The sequence below is a fragment of the Bombyx mori genome, chromosome 19 (genome assembly GCF_030269925.1).
Source record: "Bombyx mori chromosome 19, ASM3026992v2".
NCBI classification, from domain to species: domain Eukaryota; kingdom Metazoa; phylum Arthropoda; class Insecta; order Lepidoptera; family Bombycidae; genus Bombyx; species Bombyx mori.
The window spans coordinates 5,532,083-5,557,550 of NC_085125.1; the positions used below are offsets into that span (position 1 = coordinate 5,532,083).

At 35.3% G+C, this 25,468-nt stretch overlaps 1 protein-coding gene across 22 annotated transcripts in view; it reads left to right on the forward strand.

The window, feature by feature from the left end:
* The window catches only part of LOC101745162 (potassium/sodium hyperpolarization-activated cyclic nucleotide-gated channel 2), a 271,145-nt gene that overhangs the window by 217,679 nt on the left and 27,998 nt on the right, over positions 1 to 25,468 (forward strand). For 11 of the 22 annotated variants that reach the window (XM_038017547.2, XM_038017550.2, XM_062673961.1 and 8 more), the window contains one exon: positions 7,887 to 8,163. In XM_038017547.2, coding sequence (XP_037873475.1) covers positions 7,887 to 8,163 — 277 coding nt within the window. Of the gene's footprint in view, positions 1 to 250; positions 393 to 2,676; positions 2,954 to 7,886; positions 8,164 to 25,468 lie in introns of those variants that run through there. The other 11 variants (XM_062673960.1, XM_062673959.1, XM_062673958.1 and 8 more) reach the window with 3 other exon arrangements.

Here is a 25,468-nt window from a genome sequence, read left to right on the forward strand (position 1 = left end):
TGGTTTCGTCAGTCATTGACATTAATTGGTCTCTATAATGGAAAAAATATCAGTGCATGGTGGAGTGCGGGCTTGGCCAGCCGCTCGGCCGGTTTAGCGAGTGCGTTATAAGCTATTGTGAAGCTCGGCGCGTGCATTTCGGGGCGTCGTGGTTAGTGTATCTCGTCGGGACCCTGCCACCACCAGCCGGCGCAATCGACAGTGCTATGAGCGTCGACCAGTCGCGCTCAATTCTCGTCGGCACATCGCCGCCCGTGCCGTTCTATAATTTCAAAAATGACATTCTTAGTTCACTGATTTGACGAAAACGTTCGCCATGTGCTGTGCAAGGTACACGAGCTACCTCTTCCGTCGCGTTGTTAAGTACACATGTGAACTAGCCGGCCGCGAAAGTAAGTACAACGAATAGGTGTATATACACGATAGAATCTCATGAGCCCGTGGTTAAAATTAGCCGATAACCACATCACAACGGCCGCTCTGAAGCTTATCAATGTCGATACATACACAGTGTGATGTAATAAAGCCAGGTCAATCACTCGAACTAAACAAATGACAACTTTCTTCGATGTATTCCGACAACCCGTCTACTTTCTAGAAAATTTCCGAGAATCGCTCTCGGAATCTCCTGTTAAAGAACTACTTAATCACCAGCGTGTTGTTGGTTTCTACAACAAAATAATGATTGTTCGACGTTTATAATAATTTGTTAAATAATAATTAAAATTTTAACCATGCTAATAATTCGTAACACTGTTTTAAAATAAATGCTTCGTAACCTCCATCCTGTACAATATAAACTACTTTCAATTTCAATGAAAGACTGGCACTGCTTACTTTTAATCGAACGCTCCATAAATATTATCGCGGAATATTTAACCTAATACCAAAAATAAGTAATTTTATGGGAAAATATTAAATGGACGCATTCGTGAAACTGAATTGGTGTGATTTTATAATAATTACAATTACCTTTGATTAAAAAAGTGTTAGCTGTTATATAAGTATCATAAAATAAACAAATTGGGGATAATTTTGAATGTAAATTCATAATTCACGAAACACAACTAAATTAAACAGCCGATACTCTAATCTGTTTCAGAGCAACACCATTATTATGGAAATTATTGTAATTATGTATGTGCCGCCACAACAATAATATAGGTAATATACCACCGCGTCGATTCGAATAATAATACAGAAATTGCAATGGCCACGTCATTAAATACACTGTATCCAGATAAGATAATTTGATAATTCGATGTTCGTCATATTTTGTAAATGATTCATAAAGCATTAGTTTCTGATTCAATAAAATCGTATATTTTAATACAAAACATATGATATTGTGTACGCCGAAATATCCACTTGAAATTCAAACTACTGTAATGTTAATAAGTTATTTTATTAAGGGGTTTAACTGAATTTACTATATTTAAATATACTTTAATTTTTTTAGTCACGTAATTCATTCTAAAAAATAGTTATTATTTTGATTTATAACTTAGAACAAGATTTTCATAAACTTAAAAATTCGAGTCTAACAATATTGGTTTTTTTTTGTAGCAACAATTTTTATTGAAATATTTATTTAATTACTGAGATTATTCTCAGTTTATCTTAATCTTAATTCTAATTTTAGTCTGTATTATCCACATTAACCTCAATGTAAGTATGTAAGTATATTAGTATGTATTGTATGTAAGAATGTATATTGGTATATAAATATTGGTATATATTTCATATTATATGTAAACGGTATATATTTTGTTTATTGTATGTATATATTTTCTATAATAATGTATTATATATAGTACACCGCAACATACCTGCTATATTTTTATATTTTCAAGAATTTCTGTAAATTAAACGGTTGTCTGGAAGAGATCGCTTTTAGCGATAAGACCGCCTATTGTACAAATGTATCTGCTTTTTTTTTTGTTTTTTGAATGTAAATTGTGTTTTGGTGTGCAATAAAGTGTATTCTCTCTCTCTCTCTCTCTCTAAAGCTCAACTCATAAAAACACATTGTTTTGTTTCTAAGTTGACCGTTAAATAGGCTGTCAAATTGAAAATGTACTTATCGCATTGAATGTGCATACCGGACCTTAAAACTGTTTTCCAAATAATTTGATTACAGTAATTATTATTCGTATAATAATAATTACAAATAAATCTCGCGTGTCAATTTTTTTTTTTTTTTCTATTGTTAGAATGAGACGCACCAACCTTGACACGGCGACCAAACATTATCCTTTTGTCTCAATTGGCCGGTAATTGCCGGGGACGTCTTCAATTCTATTCTGAGATACAATTTGCACTTATGCCTGTCAAATTGCACCTTAACTGAGCTCCGGGAAACTATATTATCTTAACCGGATACAATGAAGAAGGCGACAAAAGTTCGGCTCAATTCGCGCTTGTAAACGTTTATACGTTGTGGTCATTGCCCGTTAGATTTCTTTTTTTCGTTTGCAATATCATTTTACAGTGTACCTAAACATGTTTGCATTGATATAATAAAAACCGTTACCATTCATTCATAAAATAAAGTATACATATATAGTCAACTTGCCAAAGCGTCAAATCTCACAACAATAGTATTAGTTCAGATGAATGTACATACATATAAACTTTATTCAAGTAAACGTTACAATGGGAATTGATTATTTGCAGATCTTCAGTGGCCAAATAATTTTTTTTTTTTTTTTTTTACAATAATCACTACTGATTAATATATAAAGTGCCGTAAGTGTTGAAAATTACAGTGCATTAACTAGATTTTGAATACTAGTTTATTGTGCTATTGTCATCGTCGTGTGCTTTGATTCGTGTTTTATGTGATGTGCTTATACGTAAACCGCATGTTACGTAGCGGAGATTATGTCCACCACTAATCACTAACAGAGACTTTGATTACGGGAGATTTGTTTTATGAGCGAAATGCCTAAAGGTAAGACTAACAATGTATAATAGCTTCTATAAGAAATCTGTTCAGACACAAATGCTTTAACAGGAAATAAAGCGTTTATGTCAGACGTCTATTAAAAGAATATCGATTTATTTTATGCTGTTTATATTACTCGAATCATAAACGTTTCGCCTCAATAATACTCCAGTGGTCGGGTTTGAAAATAAACGTTCGAATGTCATATTAAAAAATAAATTATCATTACCACGACTAACCGAACGTAAAAAATATATTGAAATAAGATACAAAAGTGTGGAATGGCGTAAAAGCAAATATGAGGCTATTTAATAACAGGTCATAAAATCGCAAAAAAAAAAAAACGAGGCTATTTAAAACAGAAGCGATTCTGACATACAGACCGTCGCCTTGTTTCGAATCACATCTGCTCTCCGAAATTTGAGTGTATTGACAGAAGAAACGGAACAAAATTGTGCCGTGCTTTAATACAGATAAGAAACATATTATTTATTTGCAAGTTTAACCCTGAAGAATATTTTATACACGTGACAAACGTGTACCAACGTTGCAATAATACGACAAGCGCCTTGTTGATGAAATGCTACGATTAAAATTACAAAAGTCTTAATTGTTGTGATGGCTAATAGAAGAATGTAGCGCTTGAAGTTGGTACTCCGTGACACAAGGGGGACTCACGTGGCCAAGTCTCGTGACGTGCACACCGTCGATTTCAAGGTCAACAGAACTAAACGAATGCAATAAACGTAATAGTAATTAATGTTACAGATCAGTGGAAATTTTACCCTAAATTTATTGAACACCGAATAGTTTTGCAAATCATTATAATTTAAACATTCATTTTACTGTTCTTTTGTATACGATTTTAAATCTGTTTTGTTTTCTTTTCTTGATTAGAAAGCATATTTTTATAGGTCATTGTCTTAGTATAGGATTAGACATGGCCTATGACCATTTTTTTTTGAAGAATCACAAATCTGCTCAAGAAATTAAAAGCTATTTTCAATTGTATACACAGCGGCGTAAAATCTGCTTCCTGAATGTCGTTTCCATCATAGCCACTTGTAAACATGATGTCCAAATAAAAAAAGTTGAAGAAAAAAGTTATTTTCAGAATAACAAAACGAAACTTTCACTTTCAATGGCGCCAAAAAAGGATTCTCTTCTGTATTATTTGGTTACGCTCATAATATAATACCAGAACAAGTATACACAGAGATCCGTATACCAAAATATATCTTTAACAAAGATATTGATTCCGATCTGAAAACGAAATCAGAACTCTTAATGCGTATCGTATAAATCACAAAAGTGAAGTTTTTATTAAAAACGGACTTTCATTATATTCTAAAAATTGTGTTCCCTGAATTAGTTTGTTGACAAAATCGCTTCCCCTAAAGTCTTCGTAATTCCATATTTACGTCATTTAGGTATAAGAACCCGCCATGTCGCCAACATCATTGGCGGTATCTAGTAACGCTGTAGCCGCCACTTGAATCAATGAAGTGCCATTGGCTCATTGTTTAATCGTCTGTTTTATCAGCTGTAATGAGCGTCCAACATGTTCGTGCCGTCAACTTGTTAACACGCTCGAACGAATTATGCCCAGACTTTCAACATCACCATTCGTACGAATGCTTCTAGACTATACCGAGATAATGTTTACGTTCTATAGTTGACGTGTGTTGATTTTCCAATGCAGACTTTTGTTTTATATCCTTCAGCGTACTCGTTCGACTCAACTAGTTTAATAATTTGTAAAATTTCAATGTCAATTAAATGATACCAAAAAATAGTTTTTTAGTTTAATTTTTCTTTTGAAGTCGTCGTGGCCTAAAGGATAAGACGTCCGGTGCATTCGTGTTGAGCGATGCACCAGTGTTCGAATCCCGCAGGCGGTTACCAATTTTTCTAATGAAATACGTACTCAACAAATGTTCACGATTGACTTCCACGGTGAAGGAATAACATCGTGTGATAGAAATCAAACCCGCAAAATTATAATTTGCGTAATTACTGGCAGTAGGACCTTATGAGTCCTCACGGGTAGGTACCACCACCCTGTCTATTTCTGCCGTGAAGCAGTAATGCGTTTCGGTTTGAAGGGCGGGGCAGCCGTTGTAACTATGCTTGAGACCTTAGAACTTATATCTCAAGGTGGGTGGCGCATTTACGTTGTTGATGTCTATGGGCTCCAGTAACCACTTAACACCAGGTGGGCTGTGAGCTCGTCCACCCATCTAAGCTATAAAAAAAAAACTTTCGAAAAGGCCACAGGGTCGGTCGGTTACTGCAGGCCGAATTCAGATTCTGCTAACCGGTTACGCGTTACGAAAAATTTTAATGGTAACTCATAAATCACGTTCAATAAACGAATTTCATTGCAAATACGTATCCTGTGTTTGTTCATTCGCACGTATAATGTTTTGAGACCGATTTCGATGCAAGCGAATGTGAGAACAATAACATTTTGATCGCCTCGAGGCATTCAGTATAAACCTCGACGGCTATTGATACTGAACCATTGTATTCCTGACCCTGAGACCTGGTCGGAGCATGTGAATAGAAAACTGCACGTTGTATAATTTGGGTAGTTGTTTTATTCGTATTCTTCTCAGTTGTATGCACCTTGGCAGAGTGGTTGTGGTCATCACTTCGGGTGATGGTGCGCTTCACCAGATATCGCTATTCCTCGCGTACCGCGTCCCTTCTTGTCCACTTGTTAATGGGACCCTTTAGAGCTGCCTTTGTTTGGTCGATCCATCGTAACGGTGATCTGCCGCGCGGTCTTGTACCCTCTATCATGCCCTGTACTACAAGGCGGTCAACTGAGTCGTCAGCCCAACGCGACACATGCCCGAAGAAAGTTTATTCGCATATCGGACATTTAATGCTGAGTCTACATCCGCCCGATAAGTCCTGCTTACACAGTTAATATGGCAAATATTTGGTCAGAACACCCCCCGGTCGTTTGTACAGGTCAAAATGCATATGGAACAGCTGCTCACGTGTTCTTCCGTTGCATAAAAATAGCTTTACACCCTGCCCAACGTCGCTTCCGAAGCACTCAATGAATGTGAAGGTATGTGTAGCGAAGGTGCAGGTTATATCCTTCGTGTACACACACAAAATAAGCACAATTTATCGAGGTTGATTTGCGAAATATTACCAGTTTATTTTATTGCATAATAAAGTTGCGGATTGATAACTCAAACGTAAGAAGGAACGCGACGTAGTAACTGCATTTGAAGTTTGAAACCAAACATATTAAGCCGTGCAAAACTCTACGAATGTATGTAATATAGAAAAATAATGATTGCACAAGCTTCACCTTTGGGCTTACGTCAGAAAAGTTGTTGCCTTCACAAACTGGTCTCGGCAAGCATGAAAGATATACTGGAGGCAAGGATATCAGATTTGAATATATTTATGTAGTTGAGAAGCAAAACCTATGCATTTGGACTACAGACCGATTCGAAGCATTCTCATCGGGTGAATAGTTAAAGAAGTGAATATTGCGGTATTTTGGTCATGTTGCACGTAGGGATACCAGCAATTTGGAACGCCTTGTGGTGACCGGTAAAATAGAGGGAAAAAGGCCTAGGGGTAGAGGTCCCAAACGATGGTCGGGCCAAATAGCGAAGGAACTGGGGATACCTATCAGCGACGCACTCCACCGGGCTGCAGAGCGGGATCGATGGAGACAGTTGGTTGACGAAATCGGACGGAGTCACGATCCTCAGCAGTGAGGAACCGATCGAAGAGAGAGAGAGAGAGAATAGTTAAAACGATGTGACACCAAAAATCGCTTATAAACTATTCAGCTTAAACAAAGCTTTAATAAAATTAAAAACATTCCTCATTAAACACATATTTTAGTAGTTTTCTAGGTAAAATGTGTTGTTTTCCTGGCTAGTGGCTTAATGGAAGTATCGAACGATGATGGAAAATTATCGCCTACATTGTTGTATGAAACAAACAGAAACAGAATTACTGTTGCTATCAATAAATAACACTTGAATGTTATATCGCTAATTGCTTAGAACCATTTAAAAACAAAATTATAAGTTTTATTATTAATTATAAAAATCAACGAGAACGTATAATAGTAATGATATACACAATTCAAACTATGTTTCATCTCATGTCAACAAACTTAATAACATTAATTGAATTCAAAAACAAAACGATTATCTTTGTGTACGATATTAAATCGATATAAAATTAATCCGAATTACGATCGTGTTACCGGAAGCTACACGGAGCTTATTAGAATTTATTAAACTATTAACGTGACTAGACACTAGTGTAGGAAACGACACTGTAAAGCCTTATCCGACGGAACCGGAAACTGTCTGTACTTAGTTTAGTATATTCATTTGCCTATATTCGATTTTTTAAATACAATAAAATTACTATACAATCGTGTGTAATTGTAAACGGAGTGACACATTATGACTTATGATTACACTAGACAAGAGCATTATTACTTTCCTAGTGTAAAACAGCAACTAAGTTTTTTATAAATTCTAGGTAAAAAACGTCTATAATCTACAGAGTTTATTTTTCTTTATCTTAAGAATATTATAAAATGCAGGGCTTCTGTTGCTGAGCATAGTCCGGGAATAGACTTCTAACTTCCATACAGAAGAGAGCTGATCGAATTGCTCAAAATCTCGTACTCACGGATCATTTGGAACCTCTGGGTATACTGGGTATACTGGGCTTAGGATTTGTAACTTCATCTAGGTTTCTTAGACACGGACTGAGCTCTCGGTATTTTTTAGGTAGGTGGAAAAATGGGGGCGCTAAATAATAACTTATTATCAAAGTGGGCAGTAGACAAAATAAGTTTGAGAATCCCTGCTGTTCGGGACGATCTTTATCAACAGCCGAACAGAACTTACCAATAAAGTGTCTTATAATAATTTGTTTGCAGGCGACGCCGATATGTCGCTGAAGCAGGGCAGCGGCACCGGCAAAGTACACTTCGGTGGCCTGGACGATGTGTCCTTGTACGGAACGCCAGTGGAACCAGCACCGCCGGCGCCGGACGCAAAGCAGGGCTTCCTGCGGAACCAGTTGCAAGCCCTCTTCCAGCCCACCGACAACAAACTCGCGATGAAACTATTCGGCTCAAAGAAGGCACTTATGAAGGAGCGCATCAGACAGAAGGCGGCGGGACATTGGGTCATCCATCCGTGCAGTAGTTTCAGGTATGTCCAGATTCAGCACTTTTCTATTTTGTTAATGAGATGAAACATCATCTAATCAAAACTAGGTAACTTAAAAGCTATATATAATAATTAATGAATTGAGTTAAAAATTTTACGTTGTGGAATAGAATGTAATTCATTTCTTTTGATCCTTCCCTAACTAAAAGGCAAATCTCTGTATCGTGTACACCGAGTGAGTGTTTCATCAGTGTGAAGGTTGAAAACCTGTGGAACCTACTTTTGTAAACAAATAAATATCTAATACGCACCACTTCCACAAAGAAGAAACATAATGCATAAAAATTACAAACGTTCATTAATATTTTGAGCATATTGTGAGTGTGAACATTTTTGTCGAGAAGTAGCTATTGAATAACTAATTCAAAGGACCAGCAGTTGCAATTGACTCTTCGATCGTCACTAAATATGATGGTGATATTCTCGTTTTGTCTAATGACCTCTATGTAGCCTACTCTGCTAATATTGTATAAGGGTAAAAAAACACCATCCGGCTTCTTCTTCTTAGTCGAATAATTCATTGCTGAAGGTCATGTCCTTGAAAGCCCTTCGTGGCTCTTTGTACCCTCAGCTTCCATTTGCTTCGGTTTTCGGCTTCTCTCAGGGCGTTCGCAACAGAGAGTCCAGTGAGCGCAGTTATCTAATCCGACCAACTGTATGGTGCCCAACCGGCGGGTCTTTTCCCTTCTACCTTGCCCACCACAATCAATCTTTCAACCGGCTTACAAAAGAACAAAAGAGGCATAGGCCCACAATTAAAAAATATTTACAAACATCATGTAGGAATTAATGTGCGAAAATTACACACGCTGTATTCACACCTCAATCTCTAAATAAACAGAACTCATCTGTGCGAACCTCTGTTTACTTTAATAAATTGATTCCCACGTCATCGTACTGAAACGTAGTCTTTGTTGTAATGCAATTTCGGATCTTTTAATACATGCCAACCATATTATAAATACAATCATAAATTTTAATAAACAATTCATATACATTTTACGTGGTTGTGATTTCCTGATAACACATAATTACTGTAGGAAAATTGAGAATAATAATAAAATGGACGCTTATTCTGATTGACAACGTTCCTATTAGTATTTTTTTTTTAATTTTCATTCTTTTCAAACTCTTTTACGGTATAATCTCTCATTTAACCTTATTAATTTTACGACTTTCCGCGTTCCGTTCTTACACACATACACTTACAATTTACGAGCTCACGGAAATCGTTTTATTTCTAAAATCAATAAACTACGACATTAAACAGTCGAAGGGCTTTATCGTTTGTACAACTTATGAAAACCGCCAAAGACGTTTCTTTTTGTAATACTAAAATGAAAATGCTAATCTAATGTATACTTTCCGAATGTCATGACATGTCGGTGTTTAAGTAAGTTTTGAAAAGAATCCATTGAAAACAGCGGCTTGGCTGTGCTCTTGGTCCATCAACAACGGTAAGGATATATCATCAACCGTTTCCTTTTTTCCTACCTAAGCTGATAGCCTTGAGAGGTTATTTCAGCTTTCACCCTAACGTGTAGACGAGCTCACGGGGCTCAAACCGGAGTGCTGCTAACACTGGCCCTAGCAAGAGCAGTGCTTCGTAGAATCTACCATCGGATCGGAAACGCGACCCACTGAGAAGATCCGACGAGAAACTCAGTGGGCTGTGTCTGTGGGTTAATTCGCTCGTCAAGCCCTTCGTCGCAAGCGACAGGCTCGGCGAGAACGGTGACCGGGGCCTGTAGTACATAAAAGCACCTTTAATGGATCGGGACATCAACCGTGCCGTAAGCTCATCTACATTCTAAACATTAAAAACAACTAGAATACGGTATTCACAATGTTAAGTAATGTGAAAAACCGTAATTTTATTATTATCAAAACACTAAACACAATTTAATATACATTCAGAAATATAAATACATTTTTCATCAATCGTGATTATGCCCAGCTCAACCAAAAAGTATCGATCCTAGGAAACGCTACGGTAAACCTTCGAATTATTCTAGACCAAAAAAAAATGTATCGATTATTATTTATTAAGCAAAATTAGCTTCCGTGACGCGATGCGAGAATCGTACGAAGGCTTAATAAGTCAAGCGGAAATTTTATTATGATTTATCTAGCTTTCAAATAATATTTAAAATACGTTAAATACAATATTTTATATTATATATTATTTTATTGTCTATAAATATCTTAAAAAATATCCACAAGTTCTTTTTTACTTTACGCAAAAAGTGTCCATGACAACCCTAATTTAGGGCGGTTACAGAAATCCATGGCCACCAGAATAGGATTGTCGCCGCGTCCCTCGAGACATTGTTATTGATAATATTGAAGATATCTCAATTTCACTCGAACAACTGATACACCACTCTGCAAATAGAAACCGAAATTTGCTTCTCGGCAGAAATAGGTTGCCTACCTCCATAGTATTTAGCCGGCTACATTTGATTTTCATACGTATGATAGAATTCTTCACAAGTAGCAAAGATTCCTTTACCTATCCGAACTTCAATACTTTGATGTACCTTTTGTTAACAAATGGGTGTTTAACCAGAAAATAAATCTAAATATAATGAATCTTTCTTAATATTAAATGCCACTGCTTACACAAATTTGTATTATATGTTTAGAATTTTGATGAAAGTACTTCTGTAAATTACATATCTATAAATAAATCTCCATCCGCAGTTGCAGTGGCATGAGCTGAGCTATTTTTGGAGCGTTCTCTCGTACGTTTACTTGTTAGTCAAACTTTCTTATGATCATTAGTAAAAATGGGAGTGAATACATTAATTTTACGTTCAACTTCGTGACGCGTTTCAACCTCTTTGTTTTCCCTACCTAAACTGATAGCCTTGGGAGGCTATGTCAGCGTAACCCTACAAGTAGATGAGCTCACAGGCCTCAAACCTGACGACGTTGCTAACACTAACCCTAGCAAGAGCAGTGCTTCGCAGACTCTAACCCCGGATCGTAAACACGACCCACTGAGAAGATTCGGCGAGAAACTCAATGGGCTATCAACCTCAACAACGAGCATTGACAACTGAATCATCCAATACTCAATACACAAACTTCTGAGTTTACCTTTTGAAATAAGACTTGTCGAAATCCGATTCGCAGTTTGAACTCAATAAAGCACCTATTCCGGCGCTACAGCTTGAACTTGAGGAATTTCTATAAGTATTAATTGAGTACTCAAGTATACAAGTATCATCATTGGCAGGTGGATATAAGCTTTTCAAACGACTGAGACAAAGTATTATACCCCCAAACAATAGTACTACTAAGGAGAAATCCTTTAATTTTCAGTCTTATATAAAGTACATGTCGTACTAATATTAATGCCCCCTTGGGTCACAATCATTCCTCAGCAAAATAAACATTTATTCTCACATAAATAAAAATGAGACATCTGTTCAAATTACCTTGATTTCCCCTGAGATTTAATGCTGTACTCGTCATATATCAATGTAATATGAAATGACATTAAAACCTTTGGCTAGTATGAATAATAATATATGTATTCGGAATACAGTATTCCTGATTTGTAATTCCGGAGACAGTACAGATCATATATCACATACAATTAGGCATATTCATTTTCGACTGCTTCACGGCAGAAATAGGCGGGGTGGTGGTACCTACCCGTGCGGACTCACAAGAGGCCCTACCACCAGTAAGTATCTCTTTACGTGATGTACACTAATAACTTGAATACGAAACGGAGGTATATATCAATCACTACATAGTATAAAATAAAGTCGCTTTCTCTGTCCCTATATCTGTCTGTCCCTATGTATGTTTAAATCTTTAAAACTACGCAACGGATTCTGATGCGGTTTTTTTTAATAGATAGAGTGATTGAAGAGGAAGGTTTATATGTATAATAACATCCATTAAATAGTGGAGAAATCAATAATAAAATACAGTTTCCGAAGCGAAGCGAGGGCGGGTCGCTAGTTCAATAATAAAATCATTAATAAAACGTTTTTAGAAAACTACAACAGCAACCCAGCTGCCATTGTTGTTACTTTGTTAGTCATCTACCTGTGATTTTGTCCAGCGGACCGTGTGATGATGAAGAGTGCGTTCGTAATTGACTCAGCATCATAATACATTATGCGTTGACATGATACTAGATGTACTGGACATAACAATCTATGATTAATGAAGTTGTTAAAGAAGAAGCTTTGAAAAAAAAAACGAATAGTCATGAACATGTTTCAACGTTTTTTTTTATTGCTTAGATAGGTGGACGAGCTCACAGTCCACCTGGTGTTAAGTGGTTACTGGAGCCCATAGACATCTACAACGTAAATGTGCCACCCACCTTGAGATATAAGTTCTAAGATCTCAGTATAGTTACAACGGCTGCCCTACCCTTCAAACCGAAACGCATTACTGCTTCACGGCAAAAATAGGCAAGGCGGTGGTACCTACCCGCGCGGACTCACAAGAGGTCCTACCACCAGTAAACGTTTATTCTTGTATTCATTTAATTCAAAAGCTGATCGGAAATTGAGAAGAGGTAAATTATTTGCTAATCATAAAATACTGTAGATACGTCAACCATCTCATGGCCCCATTGATATTTAATGGCCACTCTGGAATATGAGATCAAAGTCTCAATTCTGTAACGTCGTATAAAAATAAAAAAAACGGCACTGTTTATGAAGATATTACATACTTATTATGCACAGGACATATGATCGACTTGAATTGACATCAATAACTGTCAAATAATCGTCAAAGTCGTAAAATCAATCACTCTTCGCATCTACAATTTCATTTGAAAAAAAATATTTTTTTTTTAACAAACCTACCTCAATTTCAAACACAGCATTTACTATAAAATTATCAATCATGAAAATCAACGAAATAACTGAACGAATACAGTTAATAAAATATTAAATAATTACAACAAATCCAATCACAAGAACAACAGGTGTTTGGTTTTTGTGAATTTTAAAACGCTTAATCCGAATTTACATTCGCTTGGGAGATCAGAAGGCTGACTTCATTGCCCTTTCGCATTTAAATTATAATGTTTCATAAATTAAAATTTAATATTCATAATGCAAATTAGGCGAAGCTATGCAAGTGAAGACTGTCCCTTAAATCGAAATTTGTTTATAGAGATGTAAACTGCTTTAATACATTCAACGCACATATTATCTGTACTGGTGATAGGATGTTTTAATTAGCGTAGCTTTAAAGCATGCGAATAGAAAATGTGGTTTTTATGTTTTCTGGTAACTCTCAGTTGACCACTCGACTGCCACCCTTCATTAAAAAATTAAGTATATGTATACGTAATATGAAGGAACACTCGAAAAAAAGAGCAATTAACCAATATCTTTGTTGTTTGGCATGACAAAGGTTACATTCACTGACATTCCGTAAACAAATATGTAGGCCAATTATTATTATTTGATCGTATATGAATCTTACATATATATATAATCTGAATCTCGGAAACGGCTCCAACGATTTTCATAAAATTTAGTATACAGGGGATTTCGGGGGCGATAAATCGATCTGGCTACGATTTATTTTCAGAAAATGTTGTTTTATTCGTGTTTTCAATAATCAGCTTTATCGATAATCAAGTTTATGACTCTTCCCGACATCTATTAGCGAATTATAATACTATTTTTACTGCTCTAAAGACACAACAAGATGACGTTATAAAAAAAAGCCTAACAAAGCTCGGTCATCATATAGTAATTCTTAAAGTGAGGTATACGCATGAAGCCTAGTTCATAAAACAACCTCACTAAAATATCTTAAATATATTTTCTATGCAAGGTATTTAATTTCTCGGGCAAAATTAGATATTCATAATCCGTTTACGGATTCACAAAGGACGATTACACGTCTGTTTTTAGATTAAATTTAGGTTATCCAATCATCAAAGGTAAAGGATTTGGGGAAGCGGAATGATTAAACACTCAATTAGGATAACAAAGAAAAGATTGATAGCGGGAAAAAAATAGACAACGGTATTGTTATTTTTATTTATTTATTTATTTATTTATTTATGTACACACAGAAAAAAAGACATAGTACAGAGTAATAGGAAAATTATGTACAAAGGCACTGCTTATTTCTTTAAGAAATCTCTTCCAGCAGACCTGCGAGAGGATAATGAGAATAATAATAAAAAGTGATAAGTGTGTGTAGAACAAATAACACATAACTAAAACAACAAATACAACATGAGAATTATATTAATGCACTTACATATACCAAATATTGTTAAACTTGAGTACATTTTTAAAAGTAGGTAAATGTGTAATTAAGCTAGTTACTTGATAAATACATTGGAATGGCGATTTAAAAAATGGCTATCAAAATCAAAGTATTTTAGCCCGATGTAGTAAAAGTCTAAAGAGTACTATTGTTTTTAATTGCACTATTAAATGCCAACTAATCACTGTCAAACGCCGACATTTGAACAACTAAAATAGTATCCCACTAAAATAGAATGCGGTGTACTAATTCCAGTTCCCCACCTCCTTTGAACTCGACGTAACTTTATACTACACACATTGAATCCAATATATTTAGGTCAATCATTTGGAATGAAACAACATTCCATACCGTATATTTGCGGAAAATTAAAAATAACTAATAACAGGATTTTTAACAATTACCAACTTTATTTATTTATTTTTATTGCTTAGATGGATGGACGAGCTCACAGCCCACTTAGTGTTAAGTGGTTGCTGGAGCCCATAGACATCAACAACGTAAATGCGCCACCCACCTCGAGATATAAGTTCTAAGGTCTCAGTATAGTTAAAACGGCTACCCCACCCTTCGAACCGAAACGCATTACTGCTTCACGGCGGAAATAGGTGGGGTGGTGGTACCTACCCGTGCGGACTCCCAAGAGGTCCTACCACCAGTGATTACGAAAATTATAATTTTGCGGGTTTGGTTTTTATTACACGATGTTATTCCTTTACCGTGGAAGTTTAGAAAAATTGGTACCCGCCTGCGGGATTCGAACACCGGTGCATCGCTACATATGAATGCACCGGACGTCTTATCCTTTAGGCCACGACGACTTACAACTCGGAAAATTATGTTATCGCACGTATTTTATTTCCATGGCCATTGTGAGTTGAACGTTTACGGAACCGGACTATAAATTTTAGATTCATTTGAATGGAACAAAAGTGTTCGTTTTAAAAGTAAACGTTAAAATTGAAACTAATGAAATTTGCAAACACAAAGCTGCTCATTATCTATTATCGCGCTATTATTCGCGGCTGTTTTGTCAGAAGTAGGATCAGAACGTACATACATAGTAAGTACGTTTTGATATTCTATGTTACAGAAAATAAAAATGAATTTGAAAATAATGTTTATCTACTATATAATTATAATTTGAAACGGTTAATTTCAAAAGTCTACATCATGGATCCAATTTATTTGTCTAATGCCATTAATAATACCGTGTCAGACACTTACCCAGTGTAAAATCAAGCCCTTACGGTCAGACATTAAGGGTAAATTAAAAAAAAATACATTACAAAATTCACAATGTAACGAAAGCTTTCTTCAAGGGAATAAGTTAGTTTAGTAGTTTTTTCGAAGTTTGTAGCAAAATGTTATACTATTGAAACATTAAAAATAGATTCTAATCAAATAAAAATAATGTAATATCGTTCATTGAATATTGTTAAACCTAGTTATCAGATACCCGAAGAGACAGTTTCCCCTCGACTGGGCTGTCACGACGAGATCTAGAGATAGCTGCGGCTAGCCGATACTGTCATATCAAATTTATTCACAGCTAATACAATTACACGGTCTTTGAACGTAGCGATCGTCGTTAAAGTACCACATATTAACTAATAAAGCTTGTTTTGAAGATTTTTCAAAGTGAGAAGCATTTTAAAATAAACCTGTAAAATATATATAATAGTTACTTAATACTTACTATACTTACCGGTGGTAGGACCACTTGTGAGTCCGCGCGGGTAGGTACCACCACCCTACCTATTTCTGCCGTGAAGCAGTGATGCGTTTCGGTTTGAAGGGTGGGGCAGCCGTTGTAACTATACTGAGATCTTAGAACTCATAATCTCAAGGTGGGTGGCGAATTAACGTTGTAGATGTCTATGGGCTCCAGTAATCACTTAACATCAGGTGAGCTGTAAGCTCGTCCATCCATCCTAGCAAAAACAAAAAAAAGTTAGATTAAATACTAATCATTGAGTCCGGAGTCGCCGAGGAGAGAGACACAGTCAGAGTCAGTCCAGTTCCAGAGTCCACGTATCTTCATTTTTAACAAGGCAGGAATGTAAGTTGTCTTAAATACTAATTGAAGTTGAATCGATTTGAATTGGTGGTTGGGTTTCATGAGCGTAGATCAGGATACAATCTTCGTCCATCCTATAAATTTCATCTGCTCTTTTCCTCCATCTACATACTATCCTTTTCGAAGTTCATCCAGTTCATTAATACATTATTTATTTTGTTTTTACAGCTACGCTCTAATTTTACAAAGGGTAAAGTTACACGTTACAACACTGAGACTTCATTAAAATACTATTCATATAACTTCAGCGTTATAATTTGAAGCTCGATGAAACGAAAAAGCGACACTAAAAAGTGACAGATATATCGATATGATTTAATCTGCGAGAGAGAAAAAAAGAGATACACTAGTGCTGAAGGTATACCTCTACCGCATGTGAATAGCATTTTTTTTTAGTATATCCTCTGCTACATGATTGATTTGCTCAGATTTGTATACATTACGTATCTTCAGCCTTTTTATGGGTTTCACCACGGATCGCCTGTTATTCTCATCCACATCCGTGCCACCGTCCTGACAATGTTATCGGTCCATAGTGCCATAAGGTCTTCCGGAACCTCATCGACCTAATCTTGGCCAACGTCACTGTCTTTTAAAATTATACATATAAGATATTTAATGCAAAATTTTATATTGCGATGAATTGATTCTCTCCTCCCTGTAAAAATAGTGCAGTTATGAAATACCTATATTAGTCGTTATTACAAATGTTTTGTTCGATAAGCCGTCTATATATTTAATAACAATTATCTTAGTAACATTGTACTGAAAAAAAAACCTATTGGTTATTCAGTTGGTCACACTTGAAATAAACAACTGGTTCGTCACGTGAAAAATTCTTCAGAAATTATGATTGCTAATGCAGTTGAATCTCTTCGATGCATAACTGTATTCTCAATTCGTTACGTATGATAACAGGTAGCGTTACACTCTTTATTTCGTTTGCAATTTTGTATGCGCATTAAAATAAAAAGTTAATCATACTCGTACGTACGTATGTATGCGCCGCATACTGTGCTTTTGTTTATTACATGTTAATATAAAATGCACAGCAATTAAAACACATGTTCACTGGATTTGTGTACAAGCTATTTTTCAATAAAACTACCGATAATTAATTTTGTTTTTTCATTATTGTATATAAGATTTATTGTACAATATAATTTAAACAATGCTATCATTCGCTAAAGATTGTGTCTGAACATCGGAATTCAATTATCTTGCGTTAGCTTAATATATCAGTTCAGTAGTAGTACGTACAAATATACTAGTCCAGCTATAAGTTCTGCTACAAATGAAAACCAGATTTTTTTAATGAAGTAATGTAATTTTATTAAAATTTATACCTACATATTTATTAAAGCCCACCTTTGGCTTTTTATGCAGGCCTTTAATCTATTTGGCCACGAATCTATTGATTCACGCACTGTTTCCAAGGGAAGTTTCGCCACTGCTTGTTACAAAGATTTTTTAAGAGACACAATGTCGCCGTGGCGTTTAGAGCAGACCATGTCTTCTAAAACTGACCATAATTTGAAGTCTAAAGGGATGAGGTCTGGGCTAGATGAGGGGCAGTCTTCAACTCTTATAAAGTCCGGAGCGTTGGTTTCAACCCAAGCTTGGGTAGTTCGTGCCTTGTGACCAGGTGCAGAATCCTGCTGGAAAGTCCACGGTATATTTTTAAAAAGTGTATTGCTGAGAGGTTTCACAACATGATCCAAGACTGTATCTTGACACACTTTGGCTGAAGTGTTCACTCCTTTTTTACAAAAATGTAGTTGTTTGGCTCCTTGATAAGACACACCCCACCAAACCATCACTAACGCAGGATGATGACCACGTTGTACCTTTCTGACTACTTGAGCAGCTTGTTTAGAACTGTGAGCGTACACTTTATTATTTTGCTTATTGTAGTGTTCTTCAATAGTGAAAATTTTTTCATCGGTAAAAAGGATATATCTGTAATTATAAAGATTGATTTAGGGTATGTCCTGTATATCGACGATTAGCCCCGAGCTTCAGGTCTTGTTTTATATAACGCGACAGAATCCTAGCGGGAATCTTCATTTCTCGCGATAAGATTTTATGCTTCCTAATGTGGTTTCGACAAATTCTGGCTTTAACAGCATTAACAGCCTTTATAATTCTATCAGCACGCGGCCGCCCCGATCTTTTCTGGTCTTCAACAGTCTAAGTGTTGTTGTATCTCTTGATAGTACAATATACGAACATATGGCTGATACCAAGCTTTTGAAGTGTCTGGAATAATATCCGATAGCTCCATTCCCACTCCATGCCCACAAAACGTTCAACTACTACCTGTTCATAGATTTAAGAAAACTGTCAAGGAACGTTTGTGCAACAAGGCATATTATAAAGTTAAGGATTTTTTACTAGATGGCACTACGTGGGAATGAGGCGTTCGCTCCTGGCCTTTTCATTTTCCATTATTATTATTATTTATTTGAATTGTATTTTTTTTGACTTGTTTTTTTGTATACTGTAAATATGTTTTCTTGTTTAAAAAAAGAAAATAGTTGAGAAAATACAAAAAAAAAAAAAAAGCCCGCTGAGTTTGTTTCGCCGGTTCTTCTCAGGACTGTGGCTTTTTTTGGAACCGGTGGTAGAGTTAACATTTTCTTTTACATTTTGACATTCAACAAGTGTGTTTTTGATGACATCCAAGTTGAAATAAATGATTTTGAATTTGAATTTGAATTTGTGCAAGGCGAACACTGCAATCCTATTTTCTTTAACACCCCATTCCATATTGTAATTTGATAATTGAACACGAAAAAATATGTGAAATGGTGCAAAATCGAAGATAATAAATTTATAAAATAATATACGTGTTACAAATTCAAAATAATTAAAAAATTGAAAAAAAGAAAAGTTTTTATGTAACAGTATTTGTTACGATTTTCATCAATTTTCATTCTCGAAAACTGTAACTTTTGGAAATTGTATAATTTTATGGTAATATACGTATATAAATGTTTACGATAATGCCCAATAAGATCTAACACTCATATTATCATTATTGATTAGCTTTTGATATTCAAACATTTGATAATGTTTGAATATCAAAAGCTGTTGATACAATATCAGCGGAGATCAAGAATTATTTACGGGGCATAAAGCTGCAATTACAATTTTAATTTATCTGTCTACGATAGCCAGACGAAAACTACACGTTCCCCCTAATGATAAGTATCTACTTAATGCTTAAAGTACGAGGGCGGCACTGAAAATTTCGGGAATTAACGAAGTGACACAACATTACTGTTTAAAAATGTATTTATTGCTTTTCGAAGTATTCTCCGCGAAATTTGACACATTTTTCCAGACGATGGAACCAATCATTGAAGCAACAATTCCATTCGGAAGTTGAGGTGTCCAAAATGGCCGTTTTGTAGGCGTCTACAGCTTCTTCAAGTGATGAAAATCTCTGTCCACGCAATTTATTCTTTATTTTAGGGAAAGTATAGAAATCATTAGGGCTTAAGTCGGGGCTTTACGGCGGATGGTCTAATAATTCTGTTTTCTTGTTCTAAAAACTCTTTTGTTCTGTGCGCGGTGTGAGAACTCGCATTGTCGTGATGGAGGATGATGCGGCGGTTGCAGTTCTCTTTACGGAGTTCAGAAACGACCTTGGTAAACAAATGCTAGCATACCATTCTGCATTAACCGCAGAGACAAGACCAAGAATCTTTTTTTAAATAAATAAATGGTATTCGATTTTTAAAACGAAGGAGTTTTCAATTAAAAAGATTTTAATATGACAGGAACAGTGGAAATATTCCATTCCCGATACTTTTAGTGCAGCCTAGTATACATTGAATTGCCGCAGTCACCCCTGAAAAAAGATTCAGGTTCTGTTATGTTGCTATATTATCTCTGAACAAGAAGGCATGACGGCTACGTTGCATAAACTAACAGAATAATGGTAACAGCGTGAACTTGCAATACGACTAAAAAAGAAATCGCGTAAATCAACAATAGCGTGTACCTACGTCCATTAATAAAATCAACAATGTTTATCAAAAGCTATTGCGGCTATTCGGAACAATAGCGAGGCTGCCGCTCGGCTCGTAATGGCTACACAATGCGAGCATGTCATTTCTGTGCGCAGACCGCGAACGTGCCAGGAAACGATTGCGTTCGAAGGAGACTTAACCAGTTACAGCTACGAGTAAATCTTAATTCCAATGCTCAATAATACTAACTAGAGGTCCCGCAGTAGTCGAAATTCAACTATAACTAATAGGAATGGTCAGTTTGTACACTATTATAAATGTATTTTATAATTCTATAATCACAAATTTCGCCAAGACTACACTATAAAAGATATTAACCAAGACAAACAATATTTAATCTATTCTCAATTTGACAACAGACGTCAAGAAAAAAAGTTTGACAATAAATAGTATGCATGCGTGTGTGCGTCAAATACATGGTATGTAGTGTGTGTAATGTTTTCTTTATTGATTTAATGTATCTTTTATGCATTATTTAAAAAAAATATTAGCATTGTCCACTTCTTCTCTATATTCTCTATAAGTGTGGAAAATTTCATACTCCTCCGCGCAATTTTCGTAAAAAGGGATACAAAGTTTTTGCTTCACGTATTATTAATATATAGATACTCGAGACGTATACGAGAGAGCGAGAGAGAGAGAGAGAGAGAGAGAGCATTAGAATTTGCTATACCGTATGAAACTTACGTAGAAATCTTGGGAACGCAGGCACCGGAGATCTTTTGATAATATTCAAAGCGTAATTGCGAAAGCATGTACGCATTAGATCCATTGCTAAGTCGCAATTGATATGTATATTGTATAGGTATTGTAATGTTATATTGCCAGCGTCAAAAATACATTCCCCCACGTCCGCGTTTCCATTGAAAACACACAGCGTACCTTCTTGAAAACTACGTGACGGTATTAGAAAAATCGTGTTTGTTATTATGATGTATTTATTGTTCGAAGTGCCATTCAAATATTTTTTGCTCTCGATAGACAAAGCTCAAGGCCTACCCCTGTATACAGTTTGTAACATTTTCCGGATTTCAGAGATATAACAACGTGGTTTTTTGGTGCTAAAACAAACTGGATATGTGTTAAATGAATCTGAAAAAACGTGTTCGCGTTGTGCGTACGCCTGAAAGTGACCGGTCAAACAAATTGACTTAATAATAATGTTCTTTTAACGTGATGGCTAAACGATACGAATCTCGATTATTCCGTTGATTGGCATGATTTATTTTTTCGAAAATAATTTTGAAGTGAAACTTCTAATGCGACTTCCAACGAGGTTGCGTTAATCGTTTAACCACAGAAATAAATCAAGATAGATCTTGATATTATTTCTATGCGTTTACCATACTAGAAAGAGATAGAGTGAGAGAGAGAGTGAATGCGTGGCACTCGAACGTATGCGCGTAGTATACCTGCTACAGGCCAGTGCGAGCGTTAGCAACGAGTAGCGTCCAATATTATAATATATGTTTATTTTTCTATCTATAATTTTAAATATATATACTATATATACTATAAATGTTGAAGAGGTCGCATCTCTTATACATCGAAGTGTGAGATAGCTTTTATCCAATACTATCTCAATTGAGAGTTAGGTCTCATGTTTTGTGGTGGACGACGATATTTACATTGTGATATCTCTAGGCTCCGGTAACCTCTGAATATCAGATGGCCAGTAGTTCGAACATCCATCTAGCTAGGATATTTAAATAATCTCTTAATAGTGGTTTAGATATTTGGTGGATAGTTTAGTAGAGACATAATAATATTATTATACAAAAAATACTCTACACTTAAAGACCTAATTTTGTGTGATATGGATGTCAGAATTATGTATATTAATACTCGCACTCCGGGTACCGAATATCCTTAGCGGAGATACTGACTCCGAGAATCGGACCCTGATCTCGTCGTACGGATCCATCATTATTAGACAAACGAAGCGAATAGTGATTGGATCTTCTGGCATATGATGATGGATTGGATGATTCTAGTTGTTTCATAAAAATTCGTAGTCGAATTGAAAAAGTGTAGAAAAACGATGCGCGTGCAACTTGATGCAGGTGAATGAAGTGAAACTTCTTTTTTGATGTGTAGTATTGTGGTTTTCTTCATTTTTCATCCTTAAATCAGATTGCTCTTGTAATAGGAAATTCTGTGTATAAGAGAAACGACCCAGCTCGCTTTATCTTTTCCTCTCTCCGCGGTTGAGTGGCTCACGTGACGCTCTGTCTATTTTCTCACTCTCGCTCTTCCTAAATTGTATCTTATCTCTCTAGCCATAACGAATCTGTCGCGAGTTAAAGAAGTTTCACTTCAAAAGCCATACAGTGGTTTTTCCAACCCCTAAAATAGTAAAGTAAGAAATCGTATCTTTCACAATAATTACACTAATAATAATATTAATTTGTATCAACGTTGCTTCTTAAATGAAACTTAAGCTTCACACGCTGATAGCAACGTAACCAACAACAATCTAGGCATGGTTTATCGATATTATTCGATATGCTTGCAAACATCGATTATACCAAGAACGATGTTTTATAAACATCGATAAAGGTTGTATTGTGAAATAGGCACTTATAAACGTTCATGTCAAATACTAAAAATAATACATTGTATGGTATACGTGGTTCCTACTGAGTTTTTACTTATTGTAGACGCATCTAGTGTTAAGTAGTCACCAAGGTCCATAGTCGTAACAAAGCCAGTATTATCTTCCACCTTAAGCCGGGAGGAAGAAAACAGCTACCGGTGCGTGAACAATAATGTGTTCTACAAACAGTAGTAAAAGGAAATTAGTAAGGAAAAGAAAGTAGATTATTTGACAGTAAAATAATTTCAAATTATCATTATCAAATTTCGTGTCTGTCTTGACTTCAAATTTTTTTGCAACATTATTGACAACTACAATTTACAATAAATACATTACAGTTAAATTTAATATCGCGTATTTCATGAAAATTTACATTAATAAAGAAATACCGAACAACCCGCCGTCACCAAATCATCATATCAACAAAAACCTTTACAAAATAGTCATCTTAGATGAAATATAATTACGCACTATTAATATCCGGTATTCGAATCGACTTCCTCATCGAAATTAATTGACTTTTGAGCTGAACACGTCCCACTGGCTGATCCGAGTGTGAAATTGAAGCACTGAAAATATGGTAACGGGAATATTGAAATTTACTGTACATTAGAAAACGTATCCTGATCGACATTTCCAAAAATATTTGGATGTGTAATAATAAATAATTGTATTGTATAATATTATAAAACTATACTAGTGATGGAGCATGCATTTTGACTTAAAAGATAAAACAATCATTACTATGCAATGAAAACCTCCGGTATTACCAATATTTCAAATGGGCAATATCTTGGCATTAGCATGGCAATATTCAATTTGCTATGCTAATGCCAAGTAGCCACATAATATCAGATGGGGAAGTGAACTATTTTCCTCTCTTCTTTATAAAAATAACCTGTAAACAGATTAGAAGGCTTATGATAGATTATTGGCCCAAGCCTGCCAAAACAGTTCAAACAAGTTGGTACTGCTTGCTGATGCTTAGCAGAGAAAGACAAAGATACTTAGCTTATAATTGTCTATACCGTAGCCGGTTTTTATAACAAAATGTTGCAGGTATTGCGTATAAGAAGCGGAGATCTTGCAAAAAGCATATGTTTTCAATCGGTAAACCGACGTACAGTCTGAATTTTTCTAATTTAAATTAAATTCGTCATTAACCTCTTCAGGTTTTTGCTAGTTTTTTTTTAATTGAATTGGTTGGTTCCGCTACAATAATAATTCTATTCAAGGTTTACAATACCTGGGATATTTTTATCGTGAAGATAAAAACCTAAGTCAACAAGTCAAACTGTCAGACCTCTACAAGCTCTTCTTTGTATAAACATGTATAAATATCAATAAATAATATTATATAAAGTTGACCGCGGTTAGCACGATATTGAAAAGTCAACCGAATGATTAAAACCAAAAATTGAAGCTATACAATTTTGTTTCTTGCTATGAATACTTTCACTACCCTGTCAATTCCAGTTCATTGTTCTAATTATTTGTAAAAATTTGTAAAAAATATTAAGAGGCATTACATAAAATTATATTGACATCGTCTGTGTTTTTCCTAATTAATCGGAATTATTGATGGCCCGCCAACCCTAAGTTTTTTGTACCTATCAATTAATTATATCTAAAGCCGAAGTCATTATGCCCAATCTATCTTGTTTAATGGATATATTTTACTTGGTCTCTTCTGAGATTTGGTCATCGGCAACTTGGTCATCCCCCTATTGATTAGAAACTTAATACGAATTGTTAATTTTTTTTTAATTTTTTTTTATGATTATAATATTCCAGAGCACATTTAAACTATGCTCTAAATGGCTCTAATATACTCTATTCTCTATGATACATTGAAACTTTAGCTATATAAAATTAAAAGCTATGAATTATAAAGTTGATTATCACATTTTATCGTCATAAATCGGTTTCGCTTATTCATCGACTCTTCATTTTACATGCTAATTAAAAACTGCACCGCGAACGAAGACATAAATGATTTACATATTCTTTAATGAACTAAACACAATACGGCAACATCTTAACTGTTCGAAGTAGGACAATTAAAATGACATTCTAAAACCTACTCATGCATTTTGTTACATTATGAAATGCCGTTCATTGCCTTGTAAGAAGAACAGAATAAACAGCTGGACTTAACAGATAATCCAAAATGGTTATATTTAATTAAATTTATTCTCATACGTGTTGAAGACGACATAAATTAGGCTTTAGACTAAACCGGAAACATGTCTATAAGCTAGTTACTCGTGTAAGCACTAAAATGTTATATTTATTCTAAAGATT